The sequence below is a fragment of the Eriocheir sinensis genome, chromosome 34, assembly GCF_024679095.1.
Source record: "Eriocheir sinensis breed Jianghai 21 chromosome 34, ASM2467909v1, whole genome shotgun sequence".
NCBI lineage: Eukaryota > Metazoa > Arthropoda > Malacostraca > Decapoda > Varunidae > Eriocheir > Eriocheir sinensis.
Genome location: NC_066542.1, coordinates 1064969 through 1089243, shown reverse-complemented (window position 1 = coordinate 1089243; position 24275 = coordinate 1064969). Strand labels below are relative to the sequence as shown.

The 24275-nt window shown below is 43.7% G+C and overlaps 1 protein-coding gene and 1 long non-coding RNA gene across 2 annotated transcripts in view; one reads left to right on the top strand and one right to left on the bottom strand.

Moving 5' to 3' along the window:
• LOC127007172 (uncharacterized) overlaps nt 1-5982 on the top strand; it is a 94544-nt gene extending 88562 nt beyond the window's left edge. The window contains exons 3-4 of the mRNA XM_050877889.1: nt 2198-2406; nt 5969-5982. Of these exons, the coding sequence (XP_050733846.1) occupies nt 2198-2406; nt 5969-5982 (223 nt within the window). The remainder of the gene's footprint in view (nt 1-2197; nt 2407-5968) is intronic.
• Nucleotides 5983-13662: 7680 nt separating this feature from the next.
• LOC127006885 (uncharacterized) overlaps nt 13663-24275 on the bottom strand; it is a 78224-nt gene continuing 67611 nt past the window's right edge. The window contains exons 2-3 of the long non-coding RNA XR_007759802.1: nt 20474-20556; nt 13663-14025 (exon numbers count right to left, since the gene is read on the bottom strand). This is a non-coding gene — a long non-coding RNA (uncharacterized LOC127006885). The remainder of the gene's footprint in view (nt 14026-20473; nt 20557-24275) is intronic.

Here is a 24275-nt window from a genome sequence, read left to right as displayed (position 1 = left end):
AACACTGCAGGATGTTTAAAGTTAAGCGTAATGTCTCCAGTAAGTTGATTAACCTCACATAATGGTACTATTTTTTATCACGGAAATATAAAAACGCGACCAACCTTTTATGATACGCAGCTAATGAAATAGAAATAAAATTTTGAAAGGAAAGACATGTATGTGAAATGCTTCGCTCGTATTAATTATAAATTTCCATAACAAACATCACACAGGTGTTATTTATAATGGTGGTAGTGGTGGTGCTGATGATTATTGTGATGGTGGCAAGGAAGGAGGTGGAGGTGGTGGTGGTAGTGGCAGTGGTGGGGTGGGGATTGGGTGAGCAGCGAACATAGTGATGTTGGAGAGGATGAGGTACAGGAGGTGACTGTGGTGGTGATAGGACTGAAGAGGAAGCAGGTAGTGGCTTATGGACCTGATGGAGTGCCTCCTATTGTCCTTAAAAACTGTGCCTCCGTGCTGTCACCCTGCCTGGTCAAACTCTTTCGCCTCTGCCTGTCAACATCTACCTTTCCTTCTTGCTGGAAGTATGCCTTCATACAGCCTGTACCTAAGAAGGGTGACCATCAATCCCTCAAACTACCGTCCTATTGCTTTACTTTCTTGTCTATCTAAAGCTTTTGAATCAATCCTTAACCGGAAGATTCAAAGCACCTTTCCTTCTGACCTTCTATCTGATCGCCAGTATTGGTTCCGCAAGTGGCGTTCTACTGGTGATCTCCTAGCCTTCTTAACTGACTCTTGGTCATCCTCTCTTAGCCGTTTCGGTGAAACTTTTGCTATTGCGCTGGACATATCAAAAGCTTTTGATAGTGTCTGGCACAAATCTTTGCTTTCTAAACTAACCTCCTACTGTTTCTATCCTTCTCTCTGTACCTTTAGCTCCAGTTTCCTTTCTGACCGTTCTATTTCTACCGTGGTAGACGGTCACTGTTCTTCCCCTAAATCTATTAACAGTGGTGTCCCACAGGGTTCTGTCCTATCTCCCACTCTTTTTCTGTTGTTCATTGATGATCTTCTTTCCAAAACGAACTGTCCTATCCATTCCTACGCCGATGATTCCACTCTGCATTATTCAACTTCTTTAATAGAAGACCCACCATTCTGGAACTTAACGACTCAAGGCTGGAGGCTGCAGAACGCTTAGCCTCAGTCCTTACTATTAGTTCCGATTGGGGCAAGAAGAACCTGGTGTCCTTCAACGCCTCAAAACACACCTTTCCACACCTATCCTCGACACAATCTGCCAAACAACTATCCCCTATTCTTTGACAACACCCAGCTATCACCTTCCTCAACACTAAACATCCTCGGTCTATCCTTAACTCAAAACTTCATATCTCATCTCTTACTAAATCAGCTTCCTCGAGCCTGGGTGCTCTATACCGTCTCCGCCAGTTCTTCTCCCCCGCACAGTTGCTGTCCATATACAGGGGCCTTGTCCGCCCTCGTATGGAATATGCATCTCATGTGTGGAGGGGCTCCACTCACAGCTCTTCTGGACAGAGTGGAGGCTAAGGCTCTTCGTCTCATCAGCTCTCCTCCTCATACCGATAGTCTTCTACCTCTTAAATTCCGCCGCAATGTTGCTCTCTTTCTATCTTCTATCGATATTTCCACGCTGACTGCTCTTCTGAACTTGCTAACTGCATGCCCCCTCCCCCGCGGCCACTGCACTCGACTTTCTACTCATGCTCATCCCTATACTGTCCAAACCCCTTATGCAAGAGTTAACCAGCATCTTCACTCTTTCATCCCTCACGCTGGTAAACTCTGGAACAATCTTCCTTCATCTGTATTTCCTCCTCCCTACGACTTGAACTCTTTCAAGAGGAGGGTATCAGGACACCTCTCCTCCCGAAACTGACCTATCTTTCGGCCACCTTTGGATTCTTTTTAGAGCAGCAGCGGTAGCGGGCTTTTTTTTATTAATGTTTACTTTTTTGTGCCCTTGAGCTGTCTCCTTTGCTGTAAAAAAAAAAAAAAAAAAAATGGCGACGATATGGAATGGTCTGGTGGTGATAATGGTGTTGATTGTGGTAGCAACGTTGAGGAAGGGCGTGGTGATGGAACTGGTGGTGGTGGTGATGGCGGTAGTAGTGGTGGTGGTGGTGGTAGTTGGGGAAGAGGGGGATAGTAGCGTGAGGGTAGGCATACTCGACAACTGGGAGCAATAAAGTGTTATCCCCGACAGCTATGACGCCCGGGAGGGGGAGTTCACCTCGGGCGTCGGGTGGGCGGACGAGGGGGAGCTGGGCGGGCGGGCGCACTTCATCCCCTCCTCGGAGCCTCCCACGCTGGTGCTGGAGCCCGCCCACGGCCGCGACCAGGGCGTGTACACGTGCAGAGTGGACTACCAGCTCTCTCCCTCCACCACGGCTGTCGTCAACCTCACCGTTGTGGGTGAGTATCTCGGTGTGTGTGTGTGTGTGTGTGTGTGTGTGTGTGTGTGTGTGTATTTACCTAGTTGTATTTACCTAGCTGTAGTTTTATAAGGCCTGGGCTTTACGCTCGTGTGGTCCCGTCTCCGTATCTGCATTTATCCAACTTTTCTTTAAAGCTTTGCATACTACACCCTCACTTAGTCTGTTCCAAACATCTATATTTCTTTGCGGGAAGTTATATTTCTTTATGTCTCTCAAGCATCTTCCCTTCCTCAATTTTTTACTATGTCTTCTTGTGTTCCTGGCGGTAATTCCTTTTGTTAGTAGTAATAACTCCTCGTTGTCTACCTCACCTATTTTGCTCAATAATTTATAGATTTGTATTAGGTCTCCCCTTTATCTTCTTTGTTATAGTGTTAGTAAATCCATTTCCTTAAGTCTTTCCTCATATGTTAATCCCTCCAGCTCTGGAACCATTTCTGTTGCCATCCTTTGTATTCTTTCGAGTTTCTTTATGTGTGTTTTTCTTATGGGGAGACCACACTGCCTCCGCATATTCCAATTTTGGTTTGATCATAGTGGTAATTATTTTTTTCATCATATCCTTATCCATGTAGTTGAGTACTTTTCTTATATTTCTCACCATGTTATACGTATCATCGAATATCCGATTTATATGACTCTCTGGCTGGTTATTATCTTGCATTATTACTCCTAGATCTCTCTATTCATGCACTTTCTTCAATATTTCACCATCTCCCATTTTATATGTTCATTTTGGTATTGCTTCACCTTTTCCTATTTCCATAACATGATATTTCTTCACATTGAATTTCATCTCCCATTTCATACTCCATTTCCAAATCTTGTTTAGGTCCTCTTGCAGATTTTCGCAGTCTTTACTGTTTCTTGGCAGTTTTGCATCGTCTGCAAACAGGCTCATATAGCTATTTACTCACTCGGTCATATCATTAATATAATGTATACTAGGAAAAGTATTGGTGCCAATACCGATCCCTAAGGCACTCCGCTCTCTACAGTTCTCCATTCCGATTTTATGTCTTTAACCACTGTTCTCATTTCCCTTCCCCTGGGATAGCTTTCCATCCAATTCTTTATTTTCCCTTTCAGTCCTCCTTTATTTTCTAGCTTCCATAGCAGTCTTGTAAAGGGAACTTTGTCGAACGCCTTCTTTAAGTCTAGATAAACGCAATCAACCCATCCGTCCCTTACCTGTATTTTATCTGTCAGTCTTGAGTAAAAGCTCAGTAAATTTGTCACATTTGAGCGCCCTTTTCGAAATCCATACTGTTTACTAGTGATTAAATTATGCTCTTCTAGAAATTTCGTCCATTGTTTCTTTATAATTTTCTCACATATTTTACATATTTCACTGGTCAAAGGAGCTGCCTTGTACAGGCCTACCGGCCTCTTGCAGACTTATGTCTTATGTCTATGCTCTAATGTCTGTAGTTCAAGGGTTCTTCTTTCTTGCCACTTTTGTTTATAGGGACCACTTCGGCGCTCCGCCACTCCCTAGGCACTATACCAGTTGTTATTGAGCATCTAATGATGTCATATATCGGTCCAGCCAACTCATTTCTACATTCTTTCAATATATACCCTGAGACTCCATCCGGTCCTACCGCTTTCCTCTCTTCCAGCTCCCCCAACAATTTATATATCGCCTCTTAGTTTACTGAGACTTCTTCCATATGAATATTTATCCTGTTTTCTTGTGGCTCTTTAAATATTGGTTCTTTAGTAAAAACTTGCTGTAACTCTTTGTTTAATAACTCCGCCATGCCTTTAGGATCATCGATTTTCACATTTCCGTCGCTCAGTCTTTCAATTGTTTATCTTGGTTTAATTTTTACATTTATGAATCTGTAAAATAGTTTAGGTTGTTCCTTGCACTTTTCCACAATATCCTTTTTATATCCCCTTTTTTCTTCCTTCCTTATTTTCACGTATTCATTTCTCGCTACCTTAAAATCTTCTTTATTCCTCTGTTTTTTATTTATTTTTAATCTTTTCCATGCTTTGTCTCTTATTTCTATTGCCTTAGCACACCTTGCATTAAACCAGTCCATTTTTTCCCTTTTCTTTAGGTTTATATTCTGGTACAAACTTCTTAACCCCTGTTTTATATGCCTCCATAAACATATCATACTTTTCTTGCACTTCACTTGTTCCCATTAGCTCATCCCAGTCCAGCTCTCCATAATATTTCCAAAGATTTTCCACGTCTGCCTTCCTATAGTTTTAACCCGTTTCTTTTATATGATTCATCCTCTTCAATACCTTCCTCCTCCGCTTCTGTCTCTATGATTACGTGGTCACTCTTTCCCAGAGGGCAAGTGTGTGTGTGTGTGTGTGTGTGTGTGTGTGTGTGTGTGTGTGTGTGTGTGTGTGTGTGTGTGTGCGTGCGTGCGGGCGGGCGGGCGGCCGGGCGTGTGTGTGTGTGTGTGTGTGTGTGTGTGTGTGTGTGTGTGTGTGTGTGTGTGTGCGTGAAAGACGGTCTCTGAATTTGTTTGTACGTATGTTTATTTGTCTATAACTGTTGTTCGGTCACAGGTATTATTTAACAGTCAATAACTCTATAAGTCATTTCAGTTTCTTTCGTTGCTCCACCTACACAAAGCTAAGAATTTATGTATAAAAAAAAACACTGGTTGATGTGGACGCTATTCTAAGTTGTCAGAATCTATTCATTCTAAATATAGGAAGATAATATAACTCTCAACACTTTAACACCGTGTCCTGTACAAACGAAAATACCTAACAATAAAAATGTTAAACTAATAGAGCAGAAAACTGGTTTAATTTTACAAATGGCCAACATAAATTAACGAATGACAAATAAGTGATGGCACGTAACAAATCAGTAACACAATCAAAACATTGCAACACATGGACCAAACACGAAACGAATCACACACAACAGCTGGCAACAATACGCACTCAACACGCAACAACTCGGCAACCTCTCCTGGCAATTTACAACAACACGGCGGCGAGTGGCGGCAATCCACAGAAACACAGGAAGCAGTAATCCACTTCTACAGAAACAACCCACCTCTGTACAATTTTTTTTTTTTTTTTTTTACGTCTTGGCCTATTGCGCCGGTAGGCTTTTTCCCGGTGGATCCTGATGGTCGGTCCAAGGCTACTTCCCGGTGGGGCCTGATGGTCGGCCCGGCCCGTTCTGGTGTTTATAGTGGCGCCATCTTGCATTGGCTCATGCTGCCCTCCCGGAGCTCATCTTTAATCCTAGAATCTAGAGTCCGGGTTGATAGGTGGTCTTCTGGACAGCATGTGGGTAGTTTTAAGCCACTCGGCGGCGGCTGAAAAATCCCAGATTGGTGGCACCGGTCGGGGATTGAACTCGCGTCCTCCTGAACGAGGGGCCGTCTCGCTATCCGTTCAGCCGTTCACACCACAACAAAGGGAAGCACTGAACAATAGTTATATCAGCTTTTGGACGTGTCTAGGCACAGGAAGATAATGTTTATGGAGGCGAGAATAGGGTGCAAATATTTTCTTGTTTGCGAATGAGCCTATACATCTCCACCTCCCAGAGCAGGACAAATAAAAGCTGAAAGTAAGGTAGAAAAGGAAGCAGGTGTAGGTTCAGGCATCGAATGAGATGGGAAAGGAAGGAATTACAGCTTTGGAGAGCCGTGTCACGTTAACACTGCATACTCGGAGGAGCGTAAGGAGGGGGAATAACGTTACCAGCGTGGTACAGGAAAACAGTTGTTTAAAGCTTGCAAAGTGACAACGATGATGGAAATACCGGATAAACAAATTAGAAAATCATCCAGGGCAGCATGAATGCAAAAACTTTGCTATAGCTGCATCAAGCGGACCCACAATGATAAACCATGCCTTTATAATCAGTGACATGAAGCGTGCACAGCTGGACTCGAGAGAAAGTCAACCTCGAGGTGGGATTTCAATTGTGACACGTTTCTTTGTGGAAGGGAAGCTGGAGCAAGAACAAAACTGGATGCGCGTAGAAAAGGTAGTACGAAAGATGCATATCTATTACATGGTAGCATTTCATAATATACTGTATTGCAACATTATTGGCAGTTCAGAAAATACTCCTTTGTTTCTGTTAATATCATATCTGTGTTTTTTCTTTAAACTCTCACTTTTTTTCCGCTGCACACTTCAAGTTTACTTCCGCCACCGTCAGTGTGATATTACTACGCACTTCTCCACCTCCCTCGGGCATCTGGACAATTTTTCTTTATGTATGCCAGTGTAACACCTCTCACCATCTCCCTTCTCCTCCTCCTCCTCCTCCTCCTCTTCCTCCTCCTCCTCCTCCTCCTCCTTCTCCTTCTCCTTCTCCTCCTCCTCCTCCTCCTCCCACCTCCCGTCCTTCCCTTTACCTCCTACTATTACCTCCTAAATTTCCTTAATCCTATATCTCCTTTGCTCTCTCTCTCTCTCTCTCTCTCTCTCTCTCTCTCTCTCTCTCTCTCTCTCTCTCTCTCTCTCTCTCTCTCTCTCTCTCTCTCTCTCTCTCTCTCTCTCTCTCTCTCTCTCTCTCAACATAAGAAATGCACGCTATTTTCCAACCCATTATTTGTGCCGAGGCTGTTTTTAGTTCCTCAATATGTTTTATCATGTTCGGTTGCTTCCTCTTTCGCTCACACGCGCACAGACCAGAATTTTCAGCATCACAGCCCGTATGATTTTTTTTCTTCGTCTGTGATATTTAATTCCAGTTTTAATCCGCCGAAGAAGAGTGAAGGTAAGGAAAGTGAGGGGAAAACATAGGGAGAGAGATAAAGGAGAAATAAATGGAGAGTTGGGGAGAAAAAAAAGGGGAGAACGAGTGGGAGGGATGGAGGTGTGAGAGGGAAGGAAGGGAAGAGGAGGAAGCCAATAAGAGTCAAGAATTGTAAACCGTAACATAACTTTTGTGTGGAGTAGCGGATGAAGTGAAAACTGTATATGTATTATGTAACCCATCGTTACTCTCCCTCTCTCTCTCTCTCTTTCACTTTCTCTTCTCTCTCTCTCTCTCTCTCTCTCTCTCTCTCTCTCTCTCTCTCTCTCTCTCTCTCTCTCTCTCTCTCTCTCTCTCTCTCTCTCTCTCTCTCTCTCTCTCTCTCTCTCTCTCTCTCTCTCTCTCTCTCTCTCTCTCTCTCTCTCTCTCTCTCTCTCTCTCTCTCTCTCTCCTCTCTCCCTTACCTTGCCGACCTCCCCCTTTTGCCCACTACTGCCCTTCGTTTCTCACCCTCTCCCGTCAACTTAACAACCGCTGCCACGCCGTCCCTCAAGGCTATAACAGAGAACAACGGAAAAAAAAAAAACATAATCGGAAAAAGGGGTAGACGACAAGCCGCTATTATTCACCCACACACCCACACCCACCAAGAAATGCACACAGGCATACAGACAACGGAGAGTCAGAAATGTTAGGAAGGCAGATGAACAGGTAAACATGAAACAGGTTAACTAATGTACAGCAAAAAACAAGTACAAAATACAAACAGGTAGAGAGACACAGCTAGATGAACAATGAGTAGACTGTCACAGGTATAAACAGAGGCAGGTAGATAAACATACACGAACAACCAATAGATAAAACGGACTAAAAAAAAACAAAAGATGACCAGGTACACATAGAAAGAGAGAAGCTGACAAATAGGTTGACAGACAAAAAGGCAGACACACAGGAATAAAAAGGAACAGACATTTAAGAAGAAAAGCAGTCAGAAAGGTAAACAGACATTCCGCAACATAACCACGAAGAGAGACAACCAGACGGAAGGTCACGCTCACGGGCGCCAAACGAAGTGGGAAACAGGGTCAGGATGAGAGGGTTAGCCGTGAAAGTAAAGGATAATAGATGACGTTGTCTTGGTGCCCTAACACTGCCTGGGACGAAATTATGAAGATGTAGACCGAACATGACGACAATGATGGAAGGAGAGCAGAACTAGGAGGAGGAGCAAAAAGAGGAAGAAAAATGCAGGAAGAGAAGAGAGGCAGCACGAGGAGAAGATACTGGGGCGTGACAAGAAAGAAATAAGGTATTGGAAAGCAAAGAGGAAGAGAAGGAGGGAGACATGACACGATGAGAAGACAAAAAAGGGGATAGAGAAAGAGAAGGAAAAAGGCATGCTAGAATGAAAAGTCAGGGAGGGGAAAATAAAGGAAAATGAAAGGCGACAATAATAAGTGGAGGAAGAGGAGGACCATGCAGGAGTAGAAGGACAAGGATGAGGACGAGGAAAAAAAAAGTGGAAAACATGGGGGAACCGAGAGGAGAAAAGAGAAGACATGAGCCCGAAGGAAGAAAATGATAAGGAAAAAGATAAGATCACAGAGCCAGAGGGGAATTCTTCGCAGAAAAAAATATGTGGAGGGTAACCAGAGGGACGATACTTACCAGTCCAGTCAAAAGGGAACGAACTAGAGGGAAACAACAAACGAAAGGTGTGTGTGTGTGTGTGTATGTGTGTGTGCATGTGTGTGTGTGTGTGTGTGTGTGTGTGTGTGTGTGTGTGTGTGTGTGTGTGTGTGTGTGTGCGTGTGTGTGTGCGTGTGCGTGTGTGTGTGTGTGTGTGTGTGTGTGTGTGTTAGCCCATCAGCCTGGATCTTGGCCCTGTCTTCTCCGTAATTTCTCAACACGCACGCACGCACGCACACGCACACACACTCACACTTACACTCACTCACTCACACACACACACACACACACACACACACACACACACACACACACACACACACACACACACACACACACACACACATACTTTCTCACTTTCTCGCTTTCCCACTCTCTCACTCTCTCAATTAGGGAGATGCATATGCATGTGAGTGTGGGAGTGCTTTTTTAGGCTGGGAAAGTAAGGTGTGGGCTGGGGGAGGGGGAGATATGTGTTGGGGAAGGTGTTGAGAGCGAGAAGCCGTGGAAAAAATAGGGTTTTGTTCGCCAAGCCCTCCCAGGCACTCATCAAGGCACTCTAAACGTATTTGCAAGGATGGTTTTGTATAGGAGTATGGAGGTAAAGGGGGATTTGAGAAATACAATAATAGTACCAATCCTCACATATGTAAGTGAAACGTGGGCCTGGAATGAAAGTAAGTGGTCTAGAGTGCAGGCACTGGAAATGAGTTATTTGGGAAGTGTTTGTGGTGTGAGTAGAATGGATGGAATTAGTAATGAAAGTGTGTACGAGCGTTTTGGAATGTGTCACGGGGGTGAAGGGAAGAAATGTGGAGTGGTGGAAGAAGTGAAGCGACAGACTTTAAAGTAGTTTGGCCACATGAAGAGAATGGAGGAGAGTAAGATGACCAGGAAGGTGTATGTGAGTGCGATAGAGGGAGGGAATACTAGAGGACGACCTCCAGTGAAATGGAGAGATAGGGTGCAGGAGTACGTTAGGGAGAGGGGGGAAAAGATCTTTGAGAAACTTTGAGCAGGCAAGGATGGGGTGCCTGGATAGAGAAAGTTGGAAACTCCTCTGCCGTGGCCATCCCCTGGTGGGAGGTCCTAGGAGCAGGCGTCGATGAAATGGTGATGATAATGATGATGGTTTTGTTAGAAGATCTGTAGTAGTGAGGGAAGTCGTGGGAAGTGGCAAGGGAGGAGGAAAAGAAAGAAACGAAGCAGGAAAAAGTGGAGTAAGAAGAAGGGGGGGAGACGGCAGTGGTAAACCTCCCTTTTAGATGTAGGAAAAAAATCTTCCGAGAGTTTGAATCGAAATAAAAATAACTTCTTAATTGCCTAAAAATGAAGCCAAGTGTTTTATTTGAAGAATAAGAGGGAGGGGAAATGAGAGTATAGAACTAGAATGCATAAAGAGGGAGGTTCAGCGGAGGGCGAGGCCGTGAAAACACAGAAACTTGTAATAATAGTCGGTGAGAGCATATCTTCAATGAGGGAAGGAACAGAAATAACAAACAGCATGAAGGGGAGAAGGAAGGATGGAGAAGAGGGAAGGATTGAACGAAGGAGAGAGAGAGAGAGAGAGAGAGAGAGAGAGAGAGAGAGAGAGAGAGAGAGAGAGAGAGAGAGAGAGAGAGAGAGAGAGAGAGAGAGAGAGAGAATATCTGGAAAGGGAACCTTGAATGAAACAAGCAAAGGGACAGCAGTTTGGACAATGAAACACTCCCTATCCACTCTCCTCAGATTGACTTCTTAAACCTGCCGCCCTTTTCACATGACCCGAGTCTTTCCCCTCCGAGTTACTCCTTCAACCAGCAACCAAAGCCCCTCACTTTTCATCCTCCTTTCCCTCCCACCTCTCCTCCCAAACTTAAAACACTGAGCCACTTCTCAGAGGAGAGGCAATCGTGATGGCGCCGCGCTGAGTTTGCTCCGTTGTGTTATTTTGTCGGAAAACGTTTCTGCCATTGTGAACTGAAGAGGCGAGGAGAAAGGACGAGAGAGGAGGGACGCAGAGTATTAGTTAAATTTGTGGACCCTGGCACTGATTGATTCTGACTGATTGGGCGACTGATAAGATAAAAGTTGTAATGGCTGATTGCTGTGTGAATTTTCTCCTGCTTCTTCTGTGTTGTATTTGGCTTGCAGAGTTTGTTACGAGTTTCCTGACGAGTCTTTGTTACAAGTGACGCCAGGGGCTCACAAGTACCACAGGAGGCAAGGAGGATCGACGGCACCGTAACCGAGTGTGGAGACAACTCAACCGGTCAAACACTTTAGCATGAAAGACATTTACGCGGTATTTGTACTATTCAGGGATGGAGTATTCGAATTCGGTATTCGTATTCAAATACATTTGAGCAGCATATTTGAGTGTATTAGTATTCTAATAATTGTTGACTGAAATCAAAGTATTATCATTCGTATTCAAAGACAAGGTAAGAGTATTCGTATTCTGTGAATATTCTGACAAACACTTCAAAATTTATTATCAGAAATAACAACCGTTGTTCTTTACAACTCCATCCTCCTGGGCGGACGTGTAATCGTCATGTACAGTACAAGTTCATGAGCTGATTATGCCGTTGCATAACAATATAGCAGTTTTATACCCACATACTTCAAGAAGATATTTTTTCAATGAAAAGTATTCATGAACGTAGTCATGAATACTTTCAAAAAGTCTTCGTATTTTTATTCGAATTAAAACCATTTAAATGTACTTGAACTCGTATCCCTATCCGGTGAAATTTGAAGTATTCATATTAGAATATACACAACTCTTGTATTCGGCGGTGGCCGAAGTGATAGCGTACTGGACCCACATTCGCCGCGTGATGGACGACGCGGGTTCGAATCCTCACGCTACCACTCGGATTTTTCAGTCACCGCCGAGTGGCTTAAAACTACCCACATGCTGTCCTGAAGACCACCCATCAACCCGGACTCTAGAGGAAGCCGTCCAAGCGAATCAAGAACGAGTTCCGGGGGGCAGCATGAGCCAATGCAAGATGGCGCCACTATAAACACTCGCCTGCGCCAGAACGGGCTGGGCCGACCATCAGGCCCCACCTGGAAGAAGCCTTGGGCGACCCGACCATCAGGCCCCACTGGAGATCAGGCCCCACCGAATACCTGCGCAACCTAGGCAACAACGTAAAAAAAAAAAAAAAAAAAAAAAGTTACCATACGTCTTGACTCAGAAAGAAAAATCATATATGCTTCCTTACAAATGAGACTTTCTATATACTAAAGTGACCTCATTCTTTGCTAAATCATACCGTAGCGGGCTTTTTTTCTACATTTTCTGTTTGTTGCCCTTGAGTTGCTCTCTGTGCTGTATAAAACAAAAAATGTCGCTGGCTGTCGTGTGCCTGAAGAGACCCCTAACATGACCTAACTATAACCCAAACAGTCACTATATATACGAGTATGCACTCAGTAAATTCATTAATGCCTCCTTACTAATCAGACTTATTATCTGACACTGTGATCTCTTCCTTTGTTGATTTGTGCCATAAGTTTCCGCCTATCATGTGTTTGGAGATACCTTAAACTTAACCTAACCTAACATAACACAACAGTTACTATAGGTCTTGACTCGGAAATCTCATACATGCTTCCTTACTAATGAGACTTTCTATACAACTAAGTGAGGTCATTCTTTGTTGATTTATACCATAAGATGCTGAGTTCGAAGAAACCCGAATCCAACCTAACCAAACAAAATCACAAACAGTTACCACACGTCTTTAATCCATGCTTCCTTACGAATGAAACATTATTATCTGACAGAGTGAGGTCATTTTTTGTTATTTTTTGCCATAAACATATCGTATGTTTAAAGATGGCCTAAACTAAACCTAACATTACAAAACTCGAAACAATCACCATACGTCAGTCCTCAGACTAATCATACATGCTTCCTTGCTCATGAGACTTTCAATATAATAAAGTAAGGTCTTTCTTTGTTGATTTATGCTACAAGCTGCTGGCTGTCAGGTGTTTGGAGATGCCCTAAAATTATCCTAACCTAACAAAACCACAAAAAAATTGCCATTCGTCTTTGCTCAGAAACAGTCATCTATGCTTCCTTACCAATGGGACTTTCTATATAACAAAGTGAAGGCTTTCTTTGGTAATTTATGCTATAGGTTTCTGGATATCATGTATTTGAAAATTCCCTGAACTTAACTAACCCAACCTATTAAACCCCAAATAGTTACCATACGTCTTGACTTAGAAAAATCATCTATTCTTCCCTACTAAATGAGACGTTGTCTAAAACATAATGAGTTCTTCCTTTATCAATTTATGCCGTAATTTGCCGCCTATCATGTGTTTGAAAACGCTCTAAACTTAATGTAGCAAAACCCCGAAGTTACTTTACGTCTTTACTAAAAAAGATCATATATGTTATCAGTAATGAGACATATTATCTAACAAAGGGAGGTCCTTCTTGGTTATTTAATGCTATACGTTTCTGGCTCTCTTTGTTTGAAAGATCATAAGCCTAACCCAGCCTACTATTGTTTTCGCATTCTCTGCGCATCGCTGTTGTCTCCACTGCCATTCCGATCATCACAAATAAGCTTGTCCCAGTAAATGATGAAAAATGTAAATTACTGCTTGAAGTGTAGATTCCAAAATGTGGAACCATGAAATTCAAGGGTTTAAAACGTATTTAATATAAGTAACTGAGACCCGTCCACACAGAAAATAAAAGCTGTTCTTTACATGGTGAAACAATCTTTCTTTAATATTATATTGTAAAAAGACACCGTTACAAGACCGTTGAATATCCAGATGTCCAACACTTTTTTCCATCGCGTAACTATTCACAAAATGTCGGCACACACCTTTAAGCAGGACGTAATGGCAGCCAGAGAATGTTTCCTCTACTTTCCCTCACGGGCATAACACTGACCTCATGACTCATCTCCCCAAGTGGCTCTGGGCACACAGATAGTCTCCAGAGTACTATCTTTGGACCCAAGAGTACTCTGCTTCATCGTTTAACACTGGTTTGAAGGGTAATCCCTCCACGCCTGCTGCTGTAGAACAAACAGGCAGCCACCCGGCTAAGATATTGTCTTTCCCTTCCACACACAACCCGTGAAGACCCTCGTCTGGCCCGCTCTTAATCCATTAACCTGCTCGGCGAAGTCAGTCGTGCTGGGATGTACCCTTTGTCTCCTTCCAAGGCCGCGTCTGTACCTGGCAAATGGTTCGAGAAATGTCATTTCAGGACGCCACAGAGCAGAGATTAAACAATATATGTCTCAAAGGGACTAAGTGAAAGAGCAACAATTGTGATTCTTAGTGTTAGATTGCAAGTCAGCTATCGACGCTCATCCTTCAATCTCCATTACTGGGGGACAAACAAATAAGCAACAAAATAGAAACGTCATTTTCATATATTTCGGAAGGTTTTACATATACCGGTGGTGGTGGGTAGTATGAGTCCGTGAAAATGTGAAGTATTTCCTTTCTTAACGAACCATGAGGGGTGAATAGGTATGATAATCCTGCAAAGTAAAACCACCAGAGTGGAGAATACAAAACACATACTATGGTGAAGGTCATCTTGGTTTATTTACTCACGTTTTGCCTTTTACCTGCAAAGCTGTACTCTCCACACACACACACACACACACACACACACACACACACACACGCACGCACGCACGCACGCACGCACGCACCCACGCACGCACACACACACACACACACACACACACACACACACACACACACACACACACACAGAACTAACCAATAAATAACCCATTTGTGTCCCTTCCTTTCTCCCTACTCGCCCGTCCCTTCCGTACAAGCACACACCAGTTGCTCATAGAGCATCCTGGCGGCAGGTAGAGAGCCATTTTCCGCTGATGTTCCGGAAACGTCCCAGTGAACAGCGGCGAATGAATACATTAAAACATCCTCGCTGCAAACTGATTTCCATTATGAGTAGGAAAGAAAGGGAACGTGTGTGTGTGTGTGTGTGTGTGTGTGTGTGTGTGTGTGTGTGTGTGTGTGTGTGTGTGTGTGTTGCAGGAGACAACCTTTGTTGTCCTGATGAGGTGTTGCGTCGGAGAAAAGATAATGTGTTGGTAGGATAAAAACGAGAAGGGATTAGAGATAATGCGACATGTGTGTGTGTGTGTGTGTGTGTGTGTGTGTGTGTGTGTATGTGTGTGTGTTGGGGTGGAGGGGCCATGTGATCATGGAGGTGTTAATGGCCCTCACAAGCGTCGGTATCACGCAAAGCCGATATCTGTCCATGCGAGTTTTGACCGGGACGAGAATATTGTGGTATCTTGTGGGTCTAGTGGGGGGAGGGAGGGCGGGTGGGAGTAGGTCTCTATGGAGGGGGTTGTGGAGGAGGGACTTGCCGAATTTGGTTAGGTGTGTGTGTGTGTGTGTGTGTGTGTGTGTGTGTGTGTGTGTGTGTGTGTGTATACGAATGAGTTAATCTGCGTATCTTAATCTAATTCATATTTTCTAACCATCAACACGTAAAAACACACACATTAAAAACTCTACTGCACGGGCACACATAAACAGTTTAAGCACCATGAACGCACAATAAACTATGGCGCAGCAGCAATAAGAGCACCATTTTCGGCTCAATTAACCTATTCCGTACCTTTCCATTGACTCATGTAATAATTTGTTGGCCTCAGGAAGCGAAAACATCCGGCTAACCAACACGATAAATGGTGGAGACATGACATCCTGATCAGTGTACACAAAAAAGAGAAAAAAGTATATTAATTACCCTCACCGCTCTACTAACATTGAGAACGTTTAAGTTTACGAATGGTTACGCTCGAACTCAATATCTCTGAATGCATGAACAAGATAATACTGCTCGGACTTTGGTACATACTGACAGGTCCTCGATAGCAGACAAGCACCCTATTCTTTTTTTCTCTCTTCACTTCCTTGTGATGCGAATTAAACTTATATATCATTTTCGCCCTTTCACTCTACAGCTCCTTGTGTCATGCTGTCGCCTTTCTGCCTCTCTCACCCCTCTCGTGTAACTCATAGGGTCGTTTTTTTCTTCCCTCGCATCATACATCCTGTGATAAAGGCGACGGCGGGAAATGTAGGGAGAGCATGAAGCGGAATGAGTGAACTTCAACGCACAGATGGTTTCAAGTGGACCATTTACCACTGATGACCACCAAGTATACATTTTTTCCTAGCAACTGTCCATTATTTTGTTTCTGTACTCCCCGAAAACTGGTATTTCTTTCAGATCCTGCCTCCTCTCAGTCTGGTTTCCTCGCATTCTCATAATTACCACTAACTTTGCCATCTTCTGAGCCTTACTTTCCTTCCTTTTTATTCCTTATTTTAAATTCTTTTCCATCCACTTATTGCAGTGCATTTAACATTTTATTTTTCTTCTCTTCACCCTTGTGACTTCGCAGCAAACCTCAAGTTTCCTCTTTCGCTGTAACTTTCCCCCTCTCGCACCATTTGTTATCCTATAACCTCTCCATCTTTTCCACGTTACAAAGTTCTTGCTCCACTTTTTATTTGATTTCCCTCCCCTTTGTAATCTTGTATCCTTACGCAAGCTTTCTTTTTACCTTCAACTTTACCTCCTTACGCACTTTTCTTTCCAACACATTTCCCTTCGTCTCTCTTACCGCATTCCAACTCTTCCTTGTTCCCCTCCCCTCACGTTCTTTTCCTTTCTCAATCTTTCTTTCTTCCTCACTTACCGCAATCCATCTCTTCCTTGTTCCCCTCCCCTCACGTTCTTTTCCTTTCTCAATCTTTCTTTCTTCCTCACATCTTCACTTCCACCCTCTTCATCCACCTCAACTTATTTTTCTCTTGTCTTTCTCGTCTTTCCTCATGTCCTCCTTCTCCTCTTCTTCACGCTCTCTCGCTTCCTACGTTTTTTCCTCTTATCTTTCAAAGCCGAGAAGTTACAGTTTTAAATCCATCTCAAATTTTCCGTTCAATGAGAATTCCCGCCTGAAAATATCATCTGCATCTTCCCTAAAATTCAAATCGGCTTCTCAATGGATCAAAAATATTGTCTCTATCTCACCGTGTCTTCCATTTCTCCCTTTATTGATTTTTTTTACGTCTACGCCTATAGCGCCGGTAGGCTTGCTTCAGGGGCCTGGATGGTGTTCGGCCCCAGTCATGGCGCAGGCAAGTGTTTATAGTGGCGCCATCTTCTCTTGGTTCATGCTGCCCCCCGGAACTCGTTCTTGATTCACTTGGACAGTTTCCTCTAGAGTCCGGGTTGATGGGTGGTCTTCAGGACAGCATGTGGGTAGTTTTAAGCCACTCGGCGGTGACTGAAAAATCCGAGGTGGTAGCGTGGGGATTCGAACTTGCGTCGTCCATCACGTGGTGAATGTGGGCCCAGCACGCTACCACTCAGCAACCGCCTACCCTAAACTTCTATCTCCTATCTATACCTTACTCCTATCTTTCTCTTCCTATTTTTTTGTCACTTTCCTTTCCCCTTCTATTCTTTTTAATCACTGCGTTAATTATTTTTTTTCTGCACCAATTAAAGAAAGATGTCCCACATCACACACACACACACACACACACACACACACACACACACACACACTATTTAAATCACCCTAATTATATCCGGCAATATTATAAATAATATCCATCACCAAGGGACACCAGACGCCACTTTTGATATGTAAGGAATTGCAGATGAGCCTGACCTCTCATAAATCATGAGTAAGTCCGCTTTGTGTGTCAGGTTAGCCCGCCTCCTGTGGCCCCTAAGACGGAGAAAAATGTCTTTGAAGTTACGGACACGGTGGAGGGCAATGTTTCCAACCGTTGATGTTACTTTCTCATGGTTGAACAAATGGAAACTGCAAACCCACAATGTATGCCGTAAATCCGACAAAACACAAAATTGTTACAGTGAATCTTCGACTAATATAATGTTGATCTATATTGAGACTTTTGAGATGATATGCAGACATTCCTAGCGAAAGACCTACTGCATTTGCGAGTTCCCTATTTGTGAACCATGTGTGGGAGTCCAGATTTCCCCGTTCGTGTGATCTACTGTACCGCCACTCAGCAGGAAGAGGACTAACAACGAACCGGAGGTTTTTTACACATCCCAGCCTGCAGTGCTGCTCCCCGCGTCCCTCAGTGTTGATCCTCCGAGAAGTTCTGCAGTAATCACAAACCATCACTGATATCATCATAGGGAGAACGAATACTCCTGCACTTATAAAACGAAAAAAAAAAAGAGATTGGGTTTTGTGTGTGTGTGTGTGTGTGTGTGTGTGTGTGTGTGTGTGTGTGTGTGTGTGTGTGTGTGTGTGTGTGTGTGTGTGTGTGTGTGTGTGTGTGTGTGTGTGTGTAATTCACCTCTTGGTCTGCTGCGGATCCCTCTCGAGATAGCCAGCCGTTCCCCTACGGAAGAGCACAGAGTACATTAAGCACATAGAACCGATCCTTGGGTAGGACTGAGACCACTCACACGCAACACACCGCGACAACGAGGTCACAACTCCTCGCCTTACGTCGCGTACCTACTCACTGCTAGGTGAACAGGGGCTACACGTGAAAGAAGATAAACCCAACTTATCTTCACCCGGCCGGGAAATCGAATACCGGTCCTTCTGGTTGTGAGGCAGACGTTCTATCCACTGAGCTATCGGGCCGTGTGTGTGTGGATGTGTGTGTGTGTGTGTGTGTGTGTGGAGGGGGGTCGTAATCTCTGTATCAGCCCCACAGGAAGACAAAACACCCATCTCGGCGCCGCTCACTTCTGTTCCCTCGCCTGCTTCTAAACCCCACTTCCTTTGTTTTTGCTAATTTATCATTTCTTTTCTCTTCTGCTCTGTGCTGGCAGGGATATGCATAAAGGAAAAATTGCATCCGTGGTTGGCCTTTTAGAAATGTAAATAGTTTTGCGGCACAGTTTGATGCACTTAGCTGCTCTTAAACCATGAACGGTAAATTGGTATAACTGTTGATTCCAATTACAATATTGGAAGCGAGGCTAATCCAGTTTTAGCACACACACACACACACACACACACACACACACACACACACGGTCCGGTAGCTCAGTGGATAGAGCGTCTGCCTCACAACCAGAAGGACCGGGGTTCGATTCCTCGGCCGGGTGAAGATAAGTTGGGTTTATTTTCTTTCACGTGTAGCCCCTGTTCACCAAGCAGTGAGTAGGTGCGCGACGTAAGGCGAGGAGTTGTGACCTCGTTGTCGCGGTGTGTTGTGTGTGAGTGGTCTCAGTCCTACCCAAAGATCAGTACTATGAGCTCTGTGCTCTTCCGTAGGGGAACGGCTGGCTGTCTCGAGAGAGACCCGCAGCAGACCAAGAGGTGAATTACACACCGCAAATACATTTAATTTAAATATATATAAATATATATATATATATATATATATATATATATATATATATATATATATATATATAATATAATTAAAAGCATATGAACAAACACGCACTCTGTAAGGCACTCTGTCCTATTAAGTCGGAAAAGAGGGCGGAATATTCCACCCACACAGTCACATAACAACGATATACGTTTAAGCAAATGTGTTGCCTCCTGGAGGAAAACGTTCTCTGCCGCTTCAGTCAGACTTGCTAAGTAACATCTTTCCATATATTGCTCTCGTCTGCCTTGCCATCGATTCCTCGCCTGCTGCGTCGGAGTTTTGCCGGCAACTAACATATTGCCCGGTGGGAGCCTCAGACCACCCTCCACTTCCCTCGGCGCGTCGAAACCCGGACCGGTGCAAGACTTTAAGCTCCTTTCCTCCCGTCGAGCCAACCACTATCTTCGACCCAACAGAATCCACGGTGTCGTTAGAAATTTCCCCGACTTCAGGCTGCCGCAGTCACCCGCCTCATGACTCCCTCCAAATTTGGCAATTTATTGAGAGTGAAACATTTCCCGACATCTTGCCTCAAGGTGCTGCTCATAATGCTAAGCTGCAGCTGCCCAGATTCTTCACTCCGTCACTGATACGCTAGGAAAAAAAAAGCGTTGCCGAGTCGGAAGGAAGCGGCGCACCAAAGTGTAGTGTCGTCAAGCCTGTCAATGTGGACAGAAAACGGTCTGCAATGTGGCAAATTCGCCTTTATTTAGTATACTTCGCGTCTCCGTGGTGCAGTGGTTAGCGTTTGGGGTCAGCGAGGTAATGTGAGCCAGATGCGTCCTTGTTACTAGCCGCACTTCACCAACGCTAGTTTGACAGACATGCCCTGGAGGGCTGAGCCCATTAAGCTCTTGCCTACTGTGGCCTCCTTAATACATGGACTCACTGCTCCAGCTCTCGAGTAGGGATCCTTCTGGAGGATACAAGTGGCACAAGGGCATAAGGGAGGGGAGGCAACGAAGGAAAGGTTTGCAGAGCAGATGTGTCCAGCCTCTCTTCCCGACTACCGACAGAGCCTGGGAGACCCCGAGAATGAGAGGTGCCGTGACAGTGTGGTCTTTTCATGCTGACACTTGCTATAACGATATTTGATAGAGACAGCTGAGGCTTGTGATTTGATAGCCTGTATATCGATTGTCAAATTTGTTCAACATAATTAGAGCGAACCAAACCATCCTCTCCAGGAGGTTCATAAAAAAAATAACCAACATGGGCACTACTTAGTACTCACCGACCGGAACTGGCAGATTGAAATGTGCCAAAGTGCTGATGCAGACGGGATGGTCCCGCCCGTACTGAGGCACAAGGCTTGCCCTGAGGAGAAGAAAATATGAAATGTAAATAAACTGCGATATTCATAGAAACATTTAAACACGAAAGCTGAGTGGAGTTAGAGGCAACTTTAAAAATAGTTGCACATAACATGTTTTTTGCATTAAATAAATAATTATGGAAGGAAAAAAAATGTATGTTCTCTTTCTCTCGCCCGCTACACACAAAAATGACGTGTCTTTACGGATGATGTGCAGCAATGGGTTTAGAGAAGGAGATATGGTGTTCCACAAAAAGAAAATTAGAACGAAGACCGCGAATGTTGCAGACATTGATAAGAAAGAGGTTCGATGAGTTATCAAGACACCTCTCAAGTCGCTAGTCAGAAGGGGAGTCCTCCCTGGGGTAGTTTGTATGTCCCCCCCAGGCGGGGACTCCGAGGCAGTGCGTATATATGTCATTTTGAATTTAAAATTTTGGGAATGTAGTGTGGATGCGGAAAGAGAGAGGATCTGTCTTTAGAGAGTATGCTGAACTACTCTCTGGTCTTGATGAGACAATAGGGACACGGAAAGTGAGAACATGGGAAGGGTTTTTGGAGGGCTTCAGCTCCCTCCTCTCTTCCCATATATACCTCACCATGAGTGGTTTCGGTAGGTGTATTCCTACCTATTCCACTAAATATATATATATATATATATATATATATATATATATATATATATATATATATATATATATATATATATATATATATATATTTTTTTTTTTTTTTTTTTTTTTTCCCGGCCGCTGGTCGTTATAAACATTACTGCCGCTAGAGATGGGCAGGTACCGTTAATTTGACTACCGTGACTGTAAAAAAACTTTCTCTCTCTCTCTCTCTCTCTCTCTCTCTCTTCGTTTCACGGATGTAGACAGATCAAGATTGTTTATGATCGATGACACTTTGCGAACGAGGAACAATGACATAAAACTCAAATGTAGACAAGTAAATTCAGCTGGACCAATTTTTTCTTCACCAACGTTGTAGTGCGAGAATGGAATACGAATAAGCTCCCACCTTCACACCTTCCCACCACACGATTGACTCCTCAGTGGAACGCCAGCACTCCTCGGGCGAGCAGCCGGGTGGCCCTTCTACGGAGGCGAGGTGGACCCGTGGGGTCATCCTCGCTTAGGGCCACCCCTCCGTGGTCAAGTCGAGCAGTCGGCTGCTCGCACGAGTCAGCTACGGGTGTCTGCTGGGCGCCTGCCCAGAGAGCCCGTGCCTCCGTCGCTGCTCGCCGGCTTTTACCCGTGGCTGTGGCGGCGGCGGAGGCTTCCCCACACCCGCCGCACGCCAGCGGCGGGTTCCCCCCTGCGACGGGCCGTCGCATCGACAAAGGCCCGTTCCCCCTTTTTAGGGGGAGAATCCTAAAAAAGAAAAAGAAGATTGACTCCTTTAAAAACAAGCTCGACCGTCACTTCCTTGAACTTAATATCAACTATAGTTGAAATGCAATGTTTTGGAGCCATCTAATTAATGTAGAATCAATTAGGTTTAAGGACAGACCAGCTATATAGTCTGGACCATGGGGTCTGCGTGTTTTGATACTATATGTAAATCTATGTAAATCTCTCTCTCTCTCTCTCTCTCTCTCTCTCTCTCTCTCTCTCTCTCTCTCTCTCTCTCTCTCTCTCTCTCTCTCTCTCCACTGATGGAAGTGAATGTTTAATTTTTTCACTAGAAATTAGCATATATAAAGTTGCTATGGATGGATCGACTCATATAGTCTAATAACGATAACAGTATATATATTTGCAAAACTATAAAAAAAGAATCGGACATGAAGAACTATCTAATAGATAAGTTAATAAAATAATGGAGCCGAGCGGGAGGATGGAAACATCAGGCAGGACAAAATGGCGGGAAGACGGACATGCAGCGACTCGCACAGCCGGGCCCAACACCACACAGCCAAGCATGGCGGGCGCTCGTACCGGGTGCCGCATAGAATCGATTTTATTCGGCACCCGATACCGGTACCTGGTGCCGAGTGGAATCATTACAAATAGGTACTGCTCAGTGCCGAGTGCTCATATGACATTATCGGTACTGGGCCCCGCTCAGAGTCTCGGAAGACTAACTGTACAATCAGTACCGTTTGGATTCCCAGTGCCGGCGCTTATAGGGACACGCTCGCCCGCCATGCTTGGCTGTGTGGTGTTGGGCCCGGCTGTGCGAGTCGCTGCATGTCCGTCTTCCCGCCATTTTGTTGTGCCTGATGTTTCCATCTCCCCGTTCGGCACCATTATTTTCTTAACTTATCTATTAGATAATTCTTCATGTCTGATTCTTTTTTTTTCTTCTAATATATATATATATATATATATATATATATATATATATATATATATATATATATATATATATATATATATATATATATATATATATATATATATATATATATATATATATATATATATATATATATATATATATATATATATATATATATATATATATATATATATATATATATATATATATATATATATATATATATACGATTATCGTTATTAGACTATGAGTCCATACATAGTAACTATATATATGCTAAGTTATATCGAAAAATAAATATTCACTTCAATCAGTGGAGAGAGAGAGAGAGAGAGAGAGAGAGAGAGAGAGAGAGAGAGAGAGAGAGAGAGAGAGAGAGAGAGAGAGAGAGAGAGAGAGAGAGAGAGAGAGAGAGAGAGAGAGAGAGAGAGAGAGAGAGAGAGAGAGAGAGAGAGAGAGAGAGAGAGAGAGATTTACATAGAAAATCAGACCACACAGACCCCATGGTCCAGACTAGGTGGTCTGTCCTTAAACCTAAGTGATTTTACATTAATCAGAAGACTCCAAAACGTTGCTTTTCTACTCTAGTTAATATTAAGTTCAAGGAAGTGACGGTCGAGCTTGTTTTTGAAGGAGTCAATCGTGTTACACTGGACCACTGATGATGGGAGCTTATTCCATTCTCGCACTACAACGTTGGTGAAGAAAAATTTGGTGCAGTCTGAATTTACTTGTCTACATCTGAGTTTTACGCCATTGTTCCTCGTTCGCAAAGTGTCATCGATCATAAACAATTTTGATCTGTCTACAGTCGTGAAATCAGTAAGTATTTTAAAACATTCGATCAGTTTTCCTCGGAGGCGACGTTTCTCAAGAGAGAACATGTTAAGGGTGGAAAGTCTTTCTTCGTAGGATTTGTTGCGCAAGGAAGGGATCATTTTGTTCCTCGACGCTGAACACTTTCTAATTTAGCAATATCCTTTGCATGGTGGGGAGACCAAACTGTACCGCATATTCCAAGTGTGGTCTGACTAAACTATTGTAGAGCGGAGTATTACATCTTTATTCTTAAATAAAAGTTTCTTTTAATGAAGCCCAACATTCTGTTCGCTTTATTTGCTGCATCGATACATTGAAGTGAGAATTTGAGGTTTGACGCGATTTTGATCCCCAAGTCCTTGACGCATTGAACGCTTTTGAGTTTAACGCCGCGCATTTCATAATCAAACTTTTTATTTTCGTTCCAACTTGAAGGACCTGGCACTTGTCTACGTTAAAGGTCATCTCCCAATTATCCGACCAAGCTGAAATTTTGAGCAAATCCTCTTGGAGGCTTTGCCTGTCTTCGTCAGTGAGAACCGAGTTACCAATCTTTGTGTCGTCTGCAAATTTACTAATGCGGTTATTGAGTCCAACATCCACATCGTTGATGTAT